The sequence below is a fragment of the Mycteria americana genome, chromosome 6 (assembly GCF_035582795.1).
Source record: "Mycteria americana isolate JAX WOST 10 ecotype Jacksonville Zoo and Gardens chromosome 6, USCA_MyAme_1.0, whole genome shotgun sequence".
Lineage (NCBI taxonomy): Eukaryota > Metazoa > Chordata > Aves > Ciconiiformes > Ciconiidae > Mycteria > Mycteria americana.
In genome coordinates, this window is record NC_134370.1 from 3,127,572 (window position 1) to 3,150,761 (window position 23,190).

The 23,190-nt window shown below is 44.1% G+C and overlaps 1 protein-coding gene across 1 annotated transcript in view; it reads right to left on the reverse strand.

Moving 5' to 3' along the window:
- PTPRE (protein tyrosine phosphatase receptor type E) overlaps positions 1 to 22,943 on the reverse strand; it is a 112,136-nt gene extending 89,193 nt beyond the window's left edge. The window contains exon 1 of the mRNA XM_075504342.1: positions 22,656 to 22,943. Within this exon, the coding sequence (XP_075360457.1) occupies positions 22,656 to 22,897 (242 nt within the window). The 5' untranslated portion in view covers positions 22,898 to 22,943. The remainder of the gene's footprint in view (positions 1 to 22,655) is intronic.
- Positions 22,944 to 23,190: the final 247 nt, after the last annotated feature.

Here is a 23,190-nt window from a genome sequence, read left to right on the forward strand (position 1 = left end):
AATCCCATCCTCAGTCAAACTGCTGAGCCCAGCCATCTACCCACATCCCAGATCCTGAGCAACTTCTGTGAACTCCTCATGAATAACTCCTCCGTAGAAACAAACACTGCTGTATTCATTTAGAAAACAAAAACGGTATTATAACAATTGTGAGCAGCATATTTTCTTGTGTAATATCCTCAAACAACAGTGTAATGTCAAAAATGGCATTTTGCTTACCCCTAACTTGAACAGTGAAATCGCTGGCTCTCTATAAACAAGCAAAAGTTTCAGGTTTTCTTCTTCGACAGTAGAAAGCCCATTTTTGCAAGACATGATTTTATTATGAAATATGTTTAAATTGTTTTTAAGGACTTTGTTCTGTTTTCTCCATTTTAATTACCACATATTAAAAGCTCATGGTACAGTTACTGCATTTGTACAACTGCCCACATCGTGCAAAAGCAGGCAGAAAACTTCTGCCTCCAGCAGACTGCGGGTCGTTACAAAATGTCCCAGCATTAATTCAGAGCCATCTAAACTCACAAACATGAAAAAAAAAAAAATCTTGGCATCTCTGCCACTATAGTTTATGCTTCTTCCAAAACAAAAAGAACCAACATAAAAGCAGCTTTTCCAGCCTCCGGAAAAATTCAGCATTTGTGCATCCTTGCTCCTGCCAGTCTCCCCCTCTCTGCTGCTCCTCTCTCCCAGCGCCGGCTCCATCACCGGCACCCCAGCTGGGGCACCAAATTCCTACCTGAGACCGCATTACCCATACTACTCCTTGGACTTCTTCAGGTTTCCATGCTGCTCATCAGGTTTAATTCCACAGCAAATAACCAAAAAGAAAGAAACCACTGCAAAAGTCATTTAAAAATATGGGGTTTTCCCAGTTGATGACCTTATTTCTTCTGTTCTTTAGTAGTTATTGTGGAGTACACAAGTAAAATGTAGTGCAGTACAGTCATCTTTAGGAAAGGTTTTTCTTCATTTCTGAATATTTACAGTGTATTAAGATCAGAAATTTAAAAGAAAATTAGCGTCACCTAACTATACTTACAAGCTACGTAACAGTTTCCACTATACTATATCATTTTCATAGCACTTTCGACTTTTCTGCAATAGGTGCATTACCTATTTTTAAAAAAATAAAGGCATTTACATGATTTTTCCTTCCAACTTAATGAGGTTGCAAAAAATAAAGCCTTGGCTATTTAAATATATTATTCAGATAAGATATTTATGGAAGGTCAATGTTTACCCTTTGGACTGTAAACTCATTGAGATCAAACATGTACAACTACAGTGCTTTAAAAATTGCACTGCAATGGGGAATTGGGGCTCTAAAAATACTAACAGAAAAAAGGAGGGTAAAAAACTCTTTTTCATCCTTAACTTCAACATGAAACCTCAGCATCACATGAATATGGATTTTGCATTTCATATATATACTCACAAGTTTGTAAGGTGCCTTGGGACCTTTCAAGAAGGCACAGAATAAATGAAAATCATTTTAATTAAAAGCAAATTAAAGGGACTTCTAATCCAGGCAGCAGTAGCAAATCCGTGGAGACTTTTTAGAATATGGACCCTTGAAATTACATTGCTTATAAACCTCCCTAATTCCAGCTTCTTTCCCTCACTTCCCCCCAAAGGAGGCTCTGAAGCTGTACGAGATCAGGTTTATTACGAAAATTCTGCTCTAGTTTCTAAAAAAAGATTTTGCTCTACTTTCTGAGTGGCCAGAAGCACTAGCATCCACACGGAGAAAATAAAAACAAAGAAATGAGAAAGGGAATCTTTTTCCTCACTGCAGGGAAAAAAGATAAGATTCTATTTTATGCTTTTAAGAAGTCATTTCAACACCGTTTAAGTTGGGAGTTCTCCTCCTTGACAGAAGGCTTTTGAAATACTGCTCAAAAATAACCTAAGCAACCACATACTAAAATGTTATCACAGAGAGGGCTTCACATTAGAAAACTCACAAGGTAGAGGAATGTGTAGAAGTAAAATAGACATTATAACTGTAATCTTCTTCATTCCTGTTCTTACAGCAGGAGGACATTATTGGTGAAGTCTCACTGGCTGTCCCTAGTTCACCACTGCCTACACCGATAAATAAAGGAATGAATTTACAAATACTACCAAAAATGAACAGGAATCTAAAACTAGTAATATTAATGTTCATTTCTGTCTAAAAGGCATTTTTGCATGTATTTATCTCATTAAGCAATTGTATTCCTCCATTAAGAGGAAAAAAAAAAAAAAAATCCCAACCTTGAGGGAAAAAATCCGAACAACTGAATAAGAGGAGCAAAAAAAAGAAAATGGGCAAAACGCCTGGAGAAACGCTGCTTTGATTTTGACACATGGGAATAAATGGTAAAAATATTCAGCTAACCCTTTTTTTTAATCAAAACATCTTCCATCTCGTGTGCAAATTTCAACAGCTGAGAAAGCATCCTACTCAATCTCCCCAAAGTAGTGTCAGCATGTTTTATGTAAATACTAGTTAACAAGGGATGTGTGTTTGCAGCAAACATTTTAGGGTTCTGCTTTAGAAGCTCTGGATTTACCCTCTGTGTCGGAGGAGAAATTGTAATTCTGAAGAAGATCATAAGAGATATACGCAGAGGACATAGGAGATTTTTTTCCTTTTTTAAATAGCCAAGATGTATTTGTTATTGAAGAGTTTTAAATAGGTATTTAACAAATTAACAGGAGAAAAACTTTATGACTAAGCTCTGCATCAATATGTGGCAATATACGTCTTGAAAACAACTTTATTTTGCAACGTCCAGAAACGACATTAGGGTTTGGTAACATGCTCATTCTGAGAGGATTACTGAGACCAAGGCAATTTCCCCCAGGACAATCAGAGAAGCGTCACACGAAGCACAAACTCAACAAGCTAAGTGGTACAAGAGCGTGTTCTCAAACAGGGATATCCAAGGGAAGCAATAAATTGAAGTCATAATCTCGGGTTATTGGGCAATGCCAACTCCCTCTACCCTGAGGGCAGTACTGTCCAAGGCACCTACTGCCACTGCCCAAGGAAAGGGCAGCTCCTTCAAAGCCGTCCACGCTTTTACGGAAACATGGTTCTCCTCATCGAGTTTCATATTGATTTAGTAACAATTAGTTTATTATTCTTCCTGTTCAATCTTTTTACTTTCATCTTTGTCTGGCATCTTTAAGACACGACCACCAGTTGCGATGTAGCCATCTAAAACACCATATAGCCATAGGGGATCTTCTTTTCCACATTACGCTGAAAGCAGAGATCACAGCATTGGAAAAAACAAGAGTGCAGCACATGCATGAATACAAAGAGCAATAAAAACAATGTCCCAGATCAAAGGCTCCTTTTTTTTTTTTCACCTTCGTCTCTTCTCCCCTCCCTGCATAGCTGAGAACCACCTCGGCCGCTCTGCACCACTCCACCACTGGTGTTGGCATAATCGTTTGCTGTCAGCCAGCCTGAGAAACTATCCGGGTGAAAATAAATCAATAAAATCCTAAAGCAAGAGCCCTCTAGAAGGAAACATTTCCCTGATCTGATTTACAGCCTGCAAATAACAACATTATACATCTTCAGTGAGGGGCAGCTCGGGGGCATGAATCAGTAACTGAGGACGGGCAGAAACCTATTAACAAATTTTTGCTGGAAGATGACATTCATATAACCACAACAGTCTTCATTCAAATCGAAAAAAACAAGAACACTGTCAGTTCATTTATTTCGGCCTTTGCCCGTCTTCTCTGTTTAGTTTGTAACTTTTCCTGTCCAAAAATCTCCTTCACATAATGGCTCCCTGTGGGCAAAAGGGAAGATAAACAGACCAGAAAGACCGACTGCGATGAGCAGGGTAGCTCCTCTGCGGAGCAGGGGAAATGCAGGCTCTGCTTGCAGGTCCTGCAGTCACCTCTGCCTAGTGCTCAAGTACATTGTGAACCATTTGCACAGACTTCAGAATAGGTTTTTTCCCCGTGTAACGCAAACAGAAGCATTAACCCCTTTCCTATCCCGGAGACCGGCGCTCCCAGGTCAGGTCTGCTACAATGGACACACGTCTGCAGCCTGGGAGCAGGATCCACGCTGTCAGATCACTGATAACAAGTTATTTCCTTCAATTCCCTCTTCCACAGCCCGTATAATTCAACTCTACTTCACAAACATGACAGATTGCATTAAATATTATTTAAAGAATATATTTTTCCATCAACCAGAGTGCCTAAAAAACCTGTTCCAAATGAGATGACACAAGTCAGTGGATGGCAATTTCTATTTTTGTTCTCCTCAGAATTTTATCAGCTTGAAAGAAAAGTAACTTCCAGATAAGTACATGCAATCTCCTGTTTCTGAGGCATTAAGTTTTATCACAACAGGATTCTCACAATCACATACCTCAACAGCAGGAAACATTTAAGTATCATCTTCATTCCAGCACAGCCTTGCTTTAGCCCTGACCATTCCACGATCGATCAGTAAGGTTCAAGTAACTATTTTGTCGGTCTAACATTGCAGTACAGGAGACATGACTTCCCCCCCTTATGATTGCCAGTTTTCATTATAAATGTGCTTTGATGCCAAGTTAACCTATAGCCTTCTGTTCCTTTCTGTTTGAGAACAAATGTGATGTGAATAAACTGTTTCTCTGCCTTAGTGCAGAAGAAACTTCCAACATCACGTACTGAATCGACTGGAGAGGACCCTTCCTCAGAGACTTGTAAATACGCAGGAAGGACCAGCATCCTCCCGAGACTCACAGTGGTGCTTTAAAGAACAGAAATTGGTTCCTAGTTTGTTTTCTGTAACACTGAGGGGATAAATACAAGCTATTGCCCTCAGGGAGCATTCCATGTTTGCATTTATACAAAGTTTCCTTCATTTGAATACACTGGATATGTCCTACAGGGATTTGACCTTTTTTCTTGGACGTTGCTATCCTAAGACCTTCCTGTAGAAACTCAGAACCACTATTTGCCTAATGTGGGAGATGAAAACTCAAACTTGTATCAGTTTTTGCTTATTTCAGCTGTTCTTCCATACGATTATCCAAAGCGAAATGGTGAACTCCATTCTTCCTTCAGTCATTATTACTACTGGCTCCAGGAGCATGTCAGATGTTCATGTTTGAAGATTGGATAAACAACCAGAAATCCAGATGCAAAACAAAAACTACCGGTGGGAGGGTGAAATGAAAACAGATAAATCTCCTTTCAAAAATACCAGATTTCATAATGAAACAATATTTCATTATTTTGCAAAAATATGATGAGGAAGGAGTTCTACAACTCCAAGCTGAAACACATAATGAACACCGATATATTTTCTGGGATCTCCAGCAGTTGCTCAAGGCTGAGGATGATCACCAGTAGCGTCACTCCGGCCACCTCCAGAGTCCCATAACTTCCAATGCATATATTACACACGTTTTTTTCAGAGTGGAGTCCATATATGACAGGGTTTTAAAGTTAAGTGGTAGACTTGACTCTCCATGGGCTCTTCTGCTGCCCCAGTCTCTTCCACTCCTTAAATAGTGGAGAGTTCTACCCAGCTGTTAGCACAGACTCTCTATTTTTCCATGAAGAAAACACCCCCTGTGACTTGGTTGCTTTCAAAAGGCTCAAATAAGAGAGTCTGTCTTTCAGAAGAACCTTTCCCTCCAACACTGGTGGTCAGATAAGCCTACACAGGCGAATTCAACTATAAACACCACTGAGCTAGAAATCACTCAGCTTAGAAAGGCCTTTTCTGTTCATGTGCTCTTCTCTCCCACTTGCTCCGAGGTTGAAGCTATGAGAGGGATGGAGACAGTGGTGGGACCTGGCAGGCAGGTCCACAATCCAGGAACAATGACATGAATCGCTCAAGAGACTGATGGGCCACACCAAGAACAACTGTCCGCACTCCAGGGATGTGGCAGAAAATCACAGAATCGTATAGGTTGGAAAAGACCTTTAAGATCATCGAGTCCAACTGCAAACCTAACGCTACCAAGACCACCACTATACCATGTCCCTAAGCACCTCATCCAAACATCTTTTAAATACCTCCAGGGATGGGGACTCCACCACTTCCCTGGGCAGCCTGTTCCAATGCTGGACAACCCTTTCGGTGAAGTAAAATTTCCCAATATCCAGTCTAAACCTCCCCTGGCACAACTTGAGGCCATTTCCTCTTGTCCTATCACTTGTTACTTGGGAGAAGAGACCGACCCCACCTCTCTACACCCTCCTTTCAGGCAGTTGCAGAGAGCGATGAGGTCTCCCCTCAGCCTCCTTTTCTCCAGGCTGAACAACCCCGGTTCCCTCAGCCGCTCCCCATCAGCCTTGTGCTCCAGACCCTTCCCCAGCTTCGTTGCCCTTCTCTGGACACGCTCCAGCCCCTCAACGTCAACATGCAGTCTCTTGGGTCATGCATCTTCCTCTGTTACATCTCCCTGTAAAGTGGCCCTACTGCAACCACAACTCCCAGGGAGATCTCTTTCAGGGGGACAGAAACCAAAGGGGTCTAGTTTTAAATACCTCTACTGTTCTCATCCTTCAACCTAAAATTCAGGGCCCCCAGAGCTATGACTGCTTTAGCAGCTTCTCACTAGCTAAACCACAGCTGGGGGGGAACCAAAGAGAAGAACCACACCCCAGCCCAGAGTCTTCAGAAATGAAATGATGGCACGAATGCTGGAAGATGACTACTACCAAGTCATCAAAAACTCCTCTAAACATCACAAAATTTTTTTTAATCTTTCTGAGACAATATGTAGAGTCATTTTTACTACAGCAAATACACCTGTGCATTCAAGGAAGGATTTCTCCCTCTTCATCCCTCCCACGTTTACTGTAAGGAGAAGCACCTTTCTGTAGCTCCTCTTCTCCAAAACCTGCATTTGCCAATGCAATTTCTTCAGTCATGTGGCAAATTCTGTACCTGATCATGAAAAGAATTTTGACAGCAACTCTTACCTCTTCTTTTAATGGTAATTTCCTGTCTGACAACTATCCTTGTCCCTTTAACAGACATGAACTACAGAAATATTTTTTGTAACCAGGCACGATCACTTCATGCCTCAGTCAAAAATTTAAGAAAGCTCCTGCACAAACCGTCCCCACCAGGTCGGCATCAGAGGCACTCTTGAAATTACATAGCGTAAGCCTTGAAAGGAAACCACACTGAATGCCACATTAGCCCAGATATCTATCCCTGTTAGCGTCTTAATACCACGCAGTAACGTACTTGGTATGTTCACAATACCACGTATTATTTCACAATATCAGTAAACTTTTTCTTTCAAGGGTAGCAGAAGTATTGCTGAAATAGAGTCCACACAGACTAAGTTGGCTCCTGGCTGGTCCTCGTGGGCTACCGGCAACTGAGGTTAACTCTGCGAGGATATGCAAAAAATTTGTTCCATTTGTTATGCAGAAACATTGTAAAAGGAAAATGAAAACCAGAAGGACTTTTTTTAAACGCTAACAGTAAACATGTTATTGAAGACATAAATGGAAAGAAGGTATCCCCAAGAGATGAACCGAAATGAAGCGGAACATCGCCCAGACACAGCCCACCCACGCGCAATAACAGCCGCTCAGCATTCCCAGCAAGAAAGTTGTTCCTTTTCTTGTAAAAATAACGCCAGAAAATGCCCCAAATCTGCTAAATTAAACCCAGACAGCATCGAACTGGACTGTTGTTTTGAAGTGCCGTTCAAGTGCTTTCCTTCAGGCTGGAGCGAGGGATCCCTGCCCGCTGCAGGCATTCAGTTAACATGAAACAACATTTTAAAATACAGTTTTAACAGACATCTACGGAATAATGCCTGCTAATATTATTCAAGGGTGGAAGGAGAAGTAGTTTGGATTCAAATCTCTGGACCACAAGGCCACGACATAACTTTAGTCCCCTCTAGGATCCAACACTATAAAGGTTCCTGGTTCATTCAGATGCAAGTGGAAGATCTGAAATGTTTTTTTAAAGACTTGATCCTACCTGGCCAAAAGCTCATGGACAAACACTCAAGACAGTCTCAAACATCATCCATCGTCTAACCCTATACTCAATGCTCCCTCTTGCGATGCTATTTATTTGCATAATTTATTTTCCTTTTTTACTTTCTGCTTTACCTTCTGGCAGGACATTGACACTGCATTAGCTGGTTTGATTTGTGTTGAGATCTAATTTGTGCTGAACTTTTCAGATATAGCGGTGCACCACCAGCAGATAAGCTGTTCTGGCATTAAGAAAATAACCTGCATCTTAGGTTAAAAAAAAAAAAAAGTGGGGGGAAGCAGAGACATTTCCAAAATAAGGAAAGCTAGCTGTCCATTTGGAATTTTCTTATATTGCCCAGGATATCAGGTCAGAAATATTAAAGGCTATTTCAAAATAAAATGCAGTAGTAGAGTCCCAGAGGCCCAATAACAATATCCTTTCTCCATTGTCCTGACTTTGTTTGCTTGGAAACAAAGCACACAAATGATTCTAGCGTTCCAGAAACGTTATAAACAGGCAATGCCTCATTTGCCCATTCTTCCAACAGAAAGACATGACAGCATAAACGTATTCCATACCTGCTTGCATGCCATAGGAAAAAATAAAATGATCAGCTGCCAAACAATCCAGAAGCAACATTGGCTACAGGGATTCGGTACAGAGCAATCTCCTATTCTGGGGCCCAGCAACACTAGGGAATTGCTGGCATAAACACCATCCTTGCTCAATTATTTAACTTTGGTCATAATTAAAATAAACTGGAAAAAAAACCCAAACCAAAAAAAAAAAAACCAAACCACAACAACATTGCTGTCCAACAATCCCCAAATTAATTTTACTACAACAGTTACCAACTGCCACTACTTACTATCCTGGTACAGCTTGAATTTGATTGTGTATTTACCATGACCGAGGTATAAAGCTATTTTAAGGACATACTATTTCACAAATTCATGTTACCAAACAGCGTGTCTTGAAATTAAATGAGAGTTTCAGTATTTAAAGACTCTGCTCAAAGAGCAGGCGTGTGATGCAATGGTTTATATGTTTCCAGGGAGACCTAAAAAGCTAGAAAACAATAAAGAGCTAAAAAGCTAGAATAAAGAGCTAAAAAGCTAGAAACCAACAGGTGTTTTCAAGAGGTTCCCATGGGAGTTCTTAAACATGGAGTTAGAAATTACACAAAGGTCTCTGCGGTTTCTGAGTTTTGTTTCCTTTCGGCCCTGAAAGTTAACAGAATCTGTTTAATACTTTTGAAAATTCATTAGCTACTGCTCAACTGCTGCAAATCCCTAAGCAGCAAATTCTGACATGCCACCAACTTGAGCAAATGCAGTACTACTTTGGATATTTGTATGCTGTATCATTCTAACTATTGATTTTAGACACTGAAACTAGCCAAAAAAGTTCCTCTTTCCTTCTACCTGAGATCACAACAGTATTTTGAAACTGCATTTATATCCCATAGATACAATTCATCAATACATATATAATCAATACAGTATTTTTTAAAAAATTAAAATAGTAATAAAAAGACTAATACTACAAGGAATCTTTAAGAAAAGCATTTGCCCTTCTGACCTAAGGAGATTAACAAAAAGTAAAAAAACCTCACTTGTGAGAAAGATGAACATATATAAAACACGGCCATAAGCCCCAGATACTAAAAAGCTGGTATCACCTGCCTTTGGCTCAGGGAAGAGGGGCCTTCCCTACGCTCCTGCCTTGCTGTTGACAGGACGAAACGAATCGGTGCTGAAGACGGGCATTTTTCCCCCTCGAGCTTTGTTGCTTTGTCCCAGAGGAAAATCCTAGTTTCTATGCAGAGAGAAAGCTTGCCGTCAGCCCCTTGAATCAGACACCGTGAATAGCTCCAGTGTTCGGCGCTGTACGACGAGCGAGCTCCGGAGCCAGTCATGTTGCCCAACACAATGGTTATTTGTGGTTCCTCAAGTCGGGGTTGAGCAGCAATCTACTGGGCATCAACAGATGTGCTTGTATCACCCCTCCAGTGAAAAACACTCACAAGAAATACAATATTTTGTGGAAAATTTCAGCTTTTTTGTTTCATTCTTGCATTTTGAAGCAACCTTCAATAACAACTGTCCCCACCACTTGTGTCTCCGGACCAGCTCGCCGCTGCCTGCGTGGGCAGGGAGCCTGTCCCCAGGAGCGTTGGAGGGGAGATGGGCTGGGGGTCCCGGAGGGTGCAGGAGCCCCCTTCCCTACGAGATCCCCACCTGGGGACAGCTCCTACTCTGAAACACGAAGGGCTTGCCATTCTGCCAAAGGCTGAGTGCACTGAGTATGTTAATGCTGATGGGAAGAAACATGCAGACATGACGCTGCAGAAAGAATCCAATTCAAGGAGGTAGCATGAAGTTGGAGAAATAGATGGTTGTTCATGGAATGATGAAATACAATAAATGTTCATGGAATGATAAAAAAAAAAAATTTTTGGCTGGACAGGGTGCTGGGCCATCTTGTCCAGACCGTGCTTTTCCCAAGAAAGGTTGGACCAGATGATCCTTGAGGTCCCTTCCAACCTGGTATTCTATGATACCATCAAAGGCAGGGAATGTCCTAAAATGAAAGGCAATCAGGAAATGTGCTTACCCAAGTGAAAGCTGCAGCACAGCCAGGTTCAATTCATAAAAAAAAAAAACAAGGGCAGATTTTGCCATAAAAATAATTTTTATGACAAGGTCTTTAATGCACGTAAGGATACATTTGCAAGGTGTTCTTTGGATTCAGGTGGTTCTTATTCAAAGCAGGAAAGCCCATCACCTTTACCTGCTGCAACTTCTGCCCTACAGCTGGTTACACCGAGAAGGCAAGGACCAGCAGAGCCAGGAACTCACAAGCCCACTTCCACCTTTCAAACCTGGCCCTTTCTGAGGGTTTTTTGTAACCTCACCCACCTGTCACTCAGCCCAGGCATCACCACAGCCCTCTCCTGAATTCACAATTATCTGTTCTCTTCATCTTGCCTTTCCCCACACAGCTCTGTTTCCTGACACAAGCCACCTCTACCCCTGGAAACTAAACATCGACAGGCTGAAGTTTCAGTTCAAATCTCATTTTATTCCCATTCAAACTGTCCATGAACTTTGTCTACCAAATATTTTATCAGGTTTTCATTGTTGTTCGTATACGAGAAATAAAACACTAAAAATATTTTAGTCTATTTGTCTTGTTCTGTTGGCTTTGATAAGTTTCTTTTAACTGTAAGAATCAATCTCTCTATATGTATAGACACAAATAGATATATAAAACGTACATTACCCAACACTGGAACTCGACCAGTTAACCTCCCCATGCTCCCTTCCCTCATCAGGGAGAGGGCCAAGGTAGGACAAGTGTCTCAAGACAAGAAGTGCCCTCGGTACAGGGCAGAAGCCCAGAGGTTGTCTGAATTATCCCTGCATAAGATTCTCTCTAGCAACTTAAGACAGAGCTTAAGTAAACCAGCCTGCTAGTTTAGGGGTAGGTACAGTGCTGGGGAGCACACACACCCAAGTTTATAAACTGGGAAATACAAGTTTTCAAATTTCCAGTAATATTAAAATAGCAATGCAACTAGGTTCCTAGAGGCTTTAATTATGTGACATTCACAAATAATTTGCCTTTGAAAACACATTAATACATTCAATTAATCTTGGAAAAAACACAGTATTAAACAGGATGTTTGAGGCTGGTAAGTGTATTAACAGCAGCATGCCTCATATACAGATACAACAGCTTGAAAATTTACCCAACCATCAAGCTTCCATTCTGATCATGGCAAAAGCAGCAGTGTTAAAATACAGCCAGTATCAATATACATTTCTTATATACATAAATTCAGCGTTCTGTGTATGCAAGCACCACACGTCCAAGGGCCTGAGCCTGCTCTGCCAGAAGGCAGGGGCACAGCCTCCTTCCATCCCAGCAGCAGCTGGACCTGGTCCCAAACACAGAAAAATAATACAAGTTCACACCCACACACTGTGCGAGAGGACTATTTCTCTGAGGGGCTGCAGAGCATATTCCATTCTCCTTGTTATGAGACTGACCTGACTACTGGGGGGAAGACAGAATATCCTAGCTCCGATTCTGAACCACAATTCAGCACCTGTTCTTCACTGAACTTCAATCTCTCCATCTACTTAAAAAGGAAGCATATGAACCTGAGCATTAAAGTACATGAACCTGAGCATTAGAGTACATGAACCTGAGCATTAAAGGAAAGTATCGTCAAAGGGGCATTTCATTCTTTGCAGGACAAGCCTTTGAGTTTGGAGGGTTTTGTTTGGTTTTTTGGTGTTTCTTTTTTTTTTTATATTTTCAGAAGTAAAATACAATACAAACATTTTCCACAAATGTACTTTCATAAAAGCAATGTCTTCAAAGTGATCCTACCACAAATTTTACTAACAGATATCTAGCAACATGTCCCACTGGTCTGCTGTCCCATTGACCTTGAATCATCAGCCTCTATTTCTTGGCCGTAACAAAACACACCTACAGAGAGCAGTAAATGAGGATACGCTATTTTCTGTAATACAGCCCAGACATCTGAAAACCACTTAAGCCACGTCAGGCCTTTACTTTATGTTTGCTACAAAGGCAATGTTTCTGTTATCAGTCATGCAATGGTTATTCCGGGGTTCAGCACTACCGGCGAAAGCCCAAGGACGAGGGCGAGAACGCAGCTATTCACTTCCAGGCAGAGCACGTATTTTAGGGAAGTAACTGTCATGCATCTGAGTCATCGACAGCTTCAGAAACATATTTTACAAGCAGCTTAATGAAAGTCAAGCCTGATGGATCCAACCAGTGATGAGGATATTAATTACCTGGATGCAACAAGGGTTGAGAGGAGCGGGACGGAGCACTGGCAGAGCTCCTGCGGGATGGCCGCACACCAAGACTGTGAAAAACATTACTGCACGTTGAGCAATACGTTAAATGAATAAGCAGAAATCCACCAAACTTTCAACATGTCTTTGCATAGTAACATCATCACTTAAGATGTCAAAAGCTGTCCAAAGCACCGCTGGATAGATATGAGGCTATATAACAGCACAGGACAACAGCTTCACGTTCAGCTGTAAGAGAATGGCACAGTCTGGAGGTTTTGAAGAAGGAGACTATGTTTAGTAGGAGTCATTAGACTGAAGAGTTTGAAATACATATAAATTCGGGTATGAAGGCAAAAATAAAAGCATATAACACACCTCCAAAAACTGGTACACAGCTGTGAATGCATTTCTAGCTGAAAAACTGACAAAACATTGCTTCCCCCCCGTCCCCCCGACAGCTGGGCATATTTCTGCAAACCGCCGGCCGGCAGGATAGTTCCTTCCTTTCCCACGCTCCGGAGCTGGTTCCGATTACAGCTCCCAGCGACGGCAGCGTCCCACGGGGCAGGCAGCCACAGCCTGGCTTTCGGAACGAGCTGCCCTGGGGACAAAAGCTCAGGGATGCTCTGGCCCCAAATCACACTGTGTCGCTTTTAAGGGTCTGAACAGTTTCTCTACGGAGGGGACAGATCTCGGCAGACCAGAGCCAGACTGGATGGGAACAGTGGATTCTTATTTATGCACCTTCCAAGAGGTCCAAGATGAGCTTTGTCTCCAAAAATACAGAGTGGCTTGAGGGTCCTACCTTGCCACAAAGGCTAGGGTAGATAAATGCACTGACTCAAAAACCAAAAGATTTTTATTTTGCTAATCTATCGCTGGAATACCCTGCATCTCATTTTGCAAGCAGGATAATTTCTCCTTTAAAAAAAAGAAAAATCACAGCCCTCCCCCAGAGGAAATTTTCTAACATAATCTTTTTTTTTTTCCTTTCAGCATTTCATAACAGCCACCTTTAAGTCCAATTTCAATAAAAGTACACAGAGCAAAACTGTTCTTAAAGAACACTTTCAGCACCAAAGCATCCTGCATAGCGTTAATTACCTAAAACATCAGTACTGTATGGATTACAGGGGCAGGCTGGAGATAAACCAGCAGCGATTCCCAGGCTCTGTGCTCTCATCCTTCTGACGGCCCGTGTGTTTCAGTTCTCTTTTATACAATCCCCAGGGAGGACCAGAAGGTACCTCCGTTTCTTACAGAGGCTGACAGCTACGAAAATACCAATTCCAGTCCAATATCAGTTAGAAAGCGCAATGCCCCAAAGAAGTTGGTATATTATCAGGGAACAGTACGGTCCAAGCCGTTTCCAACTTTGCCAGCAGTACTTTAACACCCATTTTCTCTCCTTCTAAGAGACAGAAGATGCCACGGAGGCTCAGTCACTGCAGGATCTTTTCTTGCCATTTTTTAAAGCAAAACCAACATCGGGAATATAGACATTACAGGGATATAGACACTACGGGGGTACAAACATTATTCATTGCTTGTTTAAATCAATAGCCTACTACTCATGAAAAAGCACCGCACTGTAGCTCAAGCAATATACAGCACATTACAGCAGAAACTAAGGCTAGGAATGCAAAGAAAAATAATCACAGGACGAACAGCAAAGACAACAAGATTAAAGGGCAAAATTCAATAAAAATGGAATTTACTAAAAGAAATAGTAAGCAAGGTGAAGGAAGGGTTAATAGATATATTTGTATTGGAGAAGATTGTTTTTGCTTGCTTGTTTATTTTTTAATTTGCACTGTTTAGTTTGGAATTCAGTTGAGAAACAGCTACAGGTAAAGAAATCAGCATGTTCAGCAATAAAATCTGTCAGGAAAAAAATAATTTTAAGTACACTTTGGAAGGTTCACGCTCTTCTAACCAGAGTATTGCAGCATTGGAAGTCTAAAAATTGCAACTGAAGCACACTAGGAGAGAGAGCATACCTAGCACTACTCAGGCAAGTGAGACAAGAAAGTGCCCTGATAAGTTATGGTAAATTCTCTGCAGATTTTACACACAGATATGCTTACAAATTGCCACATTATACCAAAAATAAATTAAAAGACAGAAAGGTTGGTTGAAAAGTGAATTGCCCCTCTAAGAAACAAATTAAAATGCATCCCACGTAGTAGCGAAAACTGCTCTCAAGCTAAAGAATTACAGCTCTTGGTAAGGAAGTATTTACAGCTCCTTTATCAAATATACGGAAAACAAGAGGGTCTTTAACCACAAATACTCATCATTGGCTTCAAGTCATGATTACATGGGCTTTCTCTCATTTGCCAAAGGGTCATCTTTTGTTTCTGATAAAACTTTTCATTAAAAGAACCAAGGGAGGTAACAAATCATAGGAGCAAATGCCAAGATAAAAGAAGACGTAGCATGAACCTCATGGAGCGCGGTCCCACCCTTGGGAATACATAGGCAGAACACCAGCAGACCATGGGGCACCACGACCTTTAGGTGGCAAAACCACAGGCCAGGGAAGTACTAGCTCTATACAATCAACCAAACTCTTCTGTCCTCGTTACAATCCCCGTTACACCACATCCACAGGAAAGTGATGTTTAAAAGCATCATGCCCCTGTAATTCATCTCAGTCTTTGGTTATGCTGGCCGATAATCAAAATTACTCTGCTAGTCTTCAAGCAGTCCCTTGCAAGGGGAACCGTCATGAACTACAGCAGCGTTCCATTTTATCTAAGCTTTCTTTAAAAGTTATTTCAGATGAAAGAGATATTGATTTTACTGAAGAGCAAGAAAACTCAAGAACCACAACAATTAAAGAAAAACCCAACCACCAGGAAACCTGAAACCGATTGGTGTCAAAAGAGCAAGATCTTGTCATGAAAGTGGAGTTGTATATTTCATTCTGATTTATCCTCTAATGCCTCCAGAGCAACAAAACCTAGAAGAAGGAAGAGACTTCTTAGTTCACCTAACTCCCTTGCTTTGGCAGAAAAGTTTATCCTCCAATTGTCTAATACATTTTGTCCTGATCTTTTCAAGTGACAGGACTTAATGCAATGTCCATTTGCTTCCCTTGTAAATCTTCTGCTATTTGCTTATTTGCTTTTTCTTAAAAATTCATACAACTATTTACCCGAAGTGTTTTCTAGACTGCATTCTTCCTGGTGATTCTTGATGTTGCTGCATCCTCGTGTGTGTGTGTTCCCTTCAGTGAACAGCAGTGCAATCGGTACAGCTTCAGCCAGCTGCTGGGGCATCCTGGCTCTCCTGCGTGAAACAGCTGCCTCTTCTCAACAGCAATAATCCAAAAACCATCACTTCCATCATTCTTTTTTTTTTTTTTTTTAGTTTGTATCTCATCACACCTCTATCTGATTTACAGTTCTGGTTTTTTGTTTTACCTGCTCGGATCTCTCATTCTTACCAATAATTATTACTTTACATTAGAAAAGAAAAATCTCTGATAACCAAGTTTTTAGGACTGAGCACCTTTTCCTTTTTACAGTAGGGATAAAAGGGATAGAAAAGCCCATTTCTGAGTTGTGCCACATTTACCAGTGACAGTAAGGTGTCATTGCCAGCAGCAAACTACCCCAGCAATTTCTTTCCAGTTTTATTTCTTCCCTTAGCCAGGAAACACCTTTGAACACAGATACACCACTTCTGCGTGGGCAAGCACTACATCTCTGCGAGCAGCTTTTTACCTTGCCGCTTCAACAGTGAGTCACTAGTCAGGAGTCAAAGGAAAAAGGGCATTTTTAGGGCATCGCTGTTCGACAGGAGATGTACTCGGCGAGCAGCAGACAGGGCTGTGCAGAGGCAGCTCCCCCCTGCCCGATAGACACGGCACCAGGCAGGGCAAGGGCTCCCATCCGTGTGCTGCAGGTGCCAGGACAGACTGTCAGCGAGGCCACTCATCCCCTAACTCACTGCCAGGACCAGGAGGATAGCAAAAAGCAGCCTTTAATGCTACACTTCTTCAGGGAGCTGTTTCACTGGAGATAATCGGCTGGCTGGCTTACTTAGGAAGAAAAATCTGAGCACGCTGCAATCAAAATACAGTCCAACAGCATCACCCTCTCCTATCAGCACGGAAATCTGTTCTCCCCCATCTATTCTTCCATTTCCCAAAGGCATCCTCTGCAGACAACACACAGGATTTCAGCAGGCAAAAAGGTATCACTGATGGAATCATTACACCTGCAGTAAGTCAACTGAACTAAAAAGCACAACACTGTGCACATGCCTTAAAAATATGTTCCATGTTGTGCATAACTCAAAAATAAATCCTGTACAAATACTTCAATAAATTGCTGCTGCTGACTTTCTCCTAATCTCTGTCTTATCAGTATCTCATTTCAGCTCTAGCTTACACAAGTTTTTTGGTCTGTTGTACATGTATATATTTAAAAGACATGTACATTCCAGCAAAAAGTCTGGAATAAATACAGCCACATTTTTTTTTTTTAATATTAACCCTGATAGCATTTGGGATTATACAATACATATTATTATCAGACAGGACAAAGACTACATTGGGATGAAACCTCATGCAGAAGCGCACAGGCAATGAGAAAAAAAGAAACATTACAGTTAAAGATGCAGAAAGCCTGCACAGAGCAGCCTGGTGGCTACAGCCACTTTTCATGCAGCTTGAATCCTGCTGCATCACATCACAAATCAGTTAAAGCAATATCTGAATCATTCTCCAAGACAGCTCTCAACCCATAAAATGAGCATCACATACAGGGTACCCATAAACGATGCTCCACAAAGACTACGTAATTCAAAACTCTTTAATAATGTATCAATTCAATTTCCAATACTTTTGATTACAGGGCACCAAATTATATTTTAGGTTACAGAGGGATTCTGCTTTCATTAATATTGTATCAAGAAATCAATAAAGAAATGCCTATCAAGAAATAAAAACCTGCTCACCGCAGGCATCGCGACAGCAGCCCCCAGGTTTGGCTCCTCTGCTGCTGCTTCCCGGGCCACAAGGATGCGGCACTGGAAACCTGCAGCATCCCAGTGTCTGCTGGATGTGGGGCAAGTAACCAAGTTTAAGTTTGCATACATTATTCACCAGGAACACCAAGTAGCACTGTTCTGACTACACTGCTTATATATATTTATATATTAAAAAAAAACAAGTATTACTTTGAAATGCAGCGTACGGCTTACATCCCAGGATCGGGTAAACTGTGTGGTTACCTCTAAACTCAAACGCGACGATGATGCTAACAGGCCTTCCATTTTAAACAAGCAGCAATTTCTTATGCCTCTCTCCACCTACTTTGAATGCATCACTCTTGCTAATCCTGACAAAACTCCTAAGAGCCCTTTACACTTTCCAGTAAACTCAAACATATAAGTGTATACTCGGCAATCTCTTCGCCATGCCCCCTATTGCTATGTTTTATATAAAAATTAAAACGCCAGCATCATCCTCCCAAAACAAGAGGTTTGACTGAGGTTTGACAAGAGCTCCCCAGCTCGCAGGCTTGTCTCACAGAGCGCAGGTTGCTGCTGCTGTCCCCGTTCTCTGGGCAGGAACAAGACCCCAGCTTGCCCCCACCGCTGCTCCATGCAGAGATCAGCCACCACCACCCAGCCGGTCCCTTCGTACCAACTCTCCTGACGCCGATGGAAAAGCACCTTCTAGCAAAAACATCCGTTTTCTTGCCAACTGCTTTTGCTGAGAAATTTTCAGGGTACTTCCAGATACAGCGTCACTCACCTTAATGTTTCTACATAAAGGCAAGTTTTTTCCCCTAAAGCATCTTCATTTATTGCTGATGGCCTTCAAGTGCTCTGATACAACCTTCAGACACAGGATCTCCAGCCGGTGCTAAGCCCTGCCGTAAATCTATGCTGAAGACTATTTTGGAAATGGGGATTGAAATACACTATCACATTTACAAAATGACAATATCATTCAAAGGATGTCCAAACATAATCCTCAGGTTCTCTACATAATTGAACAATTTCTCCTGTAGAACCTCCCACTCCTTCAGTGCGCAGGGCGGGCTGCGCTCACATCAGTAAGGCAAACATTCAGGATTCCTTTTTATCTTTCTGTTTTTCATCCTACGCGGCATTCAACACTTGCCTTGGCTCTTTTTTGTTCTCCACTACAGTCCAACTGACCTGCTCCGAAATCTCGGTGAACACATTTACAGGACATCATCAAACATGAAGAACTATATAAGCTCTTTACTGATAACACGCGTAGCTGACTTCTCGGAAAACACGAAGATAGCTGCGACAAGGCAGCACTGCACCACAGGCTTCCTACAGCTCTTTTTCACTTTGCAGTTTGTCAGCCCATGTTCGCCCATTTTTCTTCACGTAACCTCTTAAATGAAAGAGAAAAAGGTCACCAAGCACACCGGTCGAAGCGCTCCTACAGCATGCTCTAGAACTAGTCCAATCAATATAACACAGGTCTGCAGCTTCGGTCCATAAACCAACGGCTCGAAAAAAAACCAAACCCAACTTGTGGCACAACTTGTCTTACAGAAGAATCAAAAAGCACACGACGGGCACAGGGCGAGGCAGGTGTCTCACAATCAACAAACTTAATTAATGAGAGCAGGTTTTGCTATAATGAGGCACACACCATCCTGCAAGAAAGGTGCCAAGAAAATACAAATTTCAAAATCCCCGTAAGCCTTTCCACTCGGGAACGTGCAAGAGCCCGCTCGTGCGTGTGCAACGCAAGGACCGCAGCTCTGCCTATCCCCTGCCTCAGCTTCACGAGAACCCACGTGGAAGAGGAAAGTCTCGCACGGACCCCGAACCTGCAGAGTCCCCAGACCATCACCTTCCAGTTTCCAATAATTTCAGCCCACGTGGTGCATTTCTGACATCACCCAGGCCGTATAATCCGGGAGCTGGGAATGCAATGGTGGGCGGGGGAAGAAAAATAAGACCAAGAAAAACAGGGATTCAAGACAGCTGTTCTGGCAGAGATCAGCCATACATGAAAAAACCTCACTGAGCTAGATAACAGATAAGCATAAACATATGAAGTGTAAAAGGGGAAAGAAAGCAAGATACAAAAGCCAACTAGGACCCAAATGTGCTAAAATTATCGTCTTTGCACCTGCACTTCACAGGCTCGGGATAAATTACTGTAGCCCAAACAGCAGCATCACGCTGATTTGAGGTATATAAAGATATCTGGTTTTATTAAAGGTGTCAGGGGCATAGGAAGCTTTTAAACTAGGAATTCAGGTTTTATCTTTTACTTGGAAGAATATATTAAATGCATTTAAGGAATACAGAGTATGTTAGTCAAAGCACAGCAAGCAAGGATGGCTGGTGTAACACAGCTCCTATGTAATTCTTTTATTTGTGAGCAAAGACAGAGCAAATTAAAGGAATCAAACACTATACCCACACCATTTTGTTTCTGGCATTATTTTCTTTCCCTTCTTTTCCCACATTTCTACAACAACTGGTTTTGTCACTTGAGCAAACAAACGTTTTTAGCTTAACTCCCTTCACTCCCCCTAATGCAGAGCCCTGCTACGTAACGTTTGCATCCACACCAGCACGGCCCCCCTCGTCCCAGAGACCTCTGTCGGATGCTCTCTGCTTGTCCCACCTCCATCCTTACCCCCTTTCTCTCTCAGGGCACAAGTGCCACCAGCCCCAGGACAAAGCAGAGGCAGGGTGCGAGCCCTGGGTGCCATCGATAGTCATTAGAGATCGTTACCCCCATCAGGGACTTCTCTCCCCAAGGCCCAACTTCCACCTCCAGCAAGAACAAGACGGGGACGGTGCCACCAGACCACCTGCATCTTCCCACATCAAGACTTAAATGGTTTCATTTGTTACCCAGCAAAGCAAACTGGGACCTTAACATGCCTCCTGGATGAGCAGAGCACATTATATCCACATAAAAATCTCTTTTAAATGACATCGAGTTTCCAGCTGAACGTCATTAATTTTCATCAAAAGTTACTTTTTTTTTTTTAAAAAGCCCCAAAGTGCAGCACCCACAGAAGCTAAGATTGCCATGCACATAATAAATATTTTTCAATTCTCAACCTCTTTACTTCTACTTTCCAAGTTTTCTCATAGAGCTTATATAGTCTTAGGAAAAAAAGCTCGACAAGCAATGTCATTTCTTTTAACTCGGCAGTCTCTACTCCATACAACTCAGACACAGGCAGTGGTTTCGAAGCTACGCAGCTGAATGTACAGCAAATCACCTCACTCTATGGAAATAAGCCACAAGGAGAGGAAACTCACAGAAAATTTTAAAAAAAAAAAAAAAGTAAGAGACACCCTTTCCCAATTAAAAAACACTGTTCAATCTCACAGCAGATATCCATTAACCCTTTCTACAACCCACGATTAAAGTGCAAAAAAAAAGCTCCAATGATGGGGGAGACAGTTAAAAGTTGTCTTTACATTATCTTTGCAAGGTTTGACATTATTTTCCCCAGTATGTTAAACAAAAACATAAGCGGGGAAGGGGAAACAAACACAATACCTTTGGTTTTGGAAGTAATAAATTTGATTTTTTTCCATGAAAGCTTCATTTGATTTCTCCCTCACAACCTGTACAAGGAAAATACAAAGTTTTTCACCAACTGCAGGACTTACACCTACCTCCATACAACCAGGTGCTTTCCTTGGCAGCGGCTTTGGGGAGCCCTGAGCCTCCCCGTGCCCGACGGCTCTGCCGAAGGGAAGGGGCCACCGGAGAGCACAAAGGCAGCACGGGCAGCAGCACCCACACCGCTTCCTCCGGTGACCCCCTTCCTCCGGGCACCGTTCGGTGCCAAATGGCAGCGTTGGCCAGGGCACCACCGCACCGTCGGCAGCGTGAACCGGCCCGCCAACGTGATCGGAAACCAATAAATGGCACAAATGGAACCGTATGGTTTTTAAACACTAATCTTGCCCACGGGAGAGTGAAAGAGTTTGTACGCAGCCACGTCACCCCTCGGTTGCTGCTCCTGTACATCTGAACGCTGCGTATACCCACAGCCCGGCTCACCTCAGAAAGAGCTGGATGAAAACGGCGAGGCTGTGCTGACAGGAGATAAATGGCTTCTCAGAGCTGAAGTTCACAGGCGAGCCCCATCCGGGGGGCCGGGGAAGAGCCCGAGAGCTGTGCTCCCCGGCGGGGTGGCGTGGAGGCGAGTGAACAGGGATGCCTGGCCGTTCCCTCGGCCCCGATGTTACCTCACGCGTGCCCCGCATCGCCCGAAACCCAGCCTGCCCTAACAGCCCCAGCGAGGAGGCACCCGGCCGCCTCGCCTCCACGCGAGGCTGCCCGCTGCCCTCTCGGCTCCCACGGGAACGCGCCCGTCCCTCCGGCCTCTCCGGCGGGCTAGCCAGCACCGCGTTAATTCCCGGGGACGGGCGCCCCACGCAGAAAGCGACACGCGTGTCCCCGCCCGCCTCGGGGACACTCCTGGAGGGCGAGCGCGGCCCCGGGCGGCAGCGCTGGCAGCCAGGGCCGGCCCCGAGAGCCCTGCGGGCGGGAGCACGCAAACGCCGGTCGCTTCCCGACGCGCACCCAGGGCCGGCCCGGCGTCCCGCGGGGCGACGAGGGCAGCGCCCGGCCGCCCCTCCGCGCCCCGCGGCGGCGGGGACCGGGCTCCCCCGCGTCTGCGCGGCCGGCGAGCAGCCTGCCCCGTCCCCCGCCGGCAGCACCTGCCGACGGCAGCGGCGGCCCCGGCGCCGCAGCATCACCGCGCCCGCCGCCCTCAGCCCGCTGCCCCGCGGCCGGGCGGGTCCCTCTTTCCCTCCCTCCCTCCGCCGCACCGGGCTCCGCTCACCTCGCCGGCTCCGTCGGCGGCGGCTCCGCTGGCCCCTCGGCGCCCCCGCGCAGCGGCGGCGGGCGCGGCCGGCCGCGGGACGCCCAGGCAGTCTCCGGCCCGAGGCGGCGGGCAGAGGCGGCGGCAGCCAGGCAGGAAATTTCCCTTCGCCGCCGCCGCCGCCTCCTCCTCCTCCTCGTCCTCCTCCTCCCCTCGGCGCCGCGGCGGCGGGCGCGGGGCCGCCTGGCGGACACCGCCCGCATCGGCAGCGGCGGGAGCTGGGCCCCGGGGCCGGGCCCTGGCCCGGGCGGCGACCGAGGGACCCCTCCGTGCTCGACCCCAGCTGGCCTGCGCACCGGCGGGTACGTAACCGGCCGGGGCCTGCGGCCGGCGGGACTCCCTCCTGCTGAAAAGGATTTGGTCTGCAGATGACAAGTTACTGCGCGTTAACACCGAAGTTTCAAGCGGGGCTTTGGCTCCACTGCCTGGCACGGTCACGACTACTACACCAGCCAAAATTTCAGAAGTCAGGCCTACTATCTGTGCGTGTTTCTTC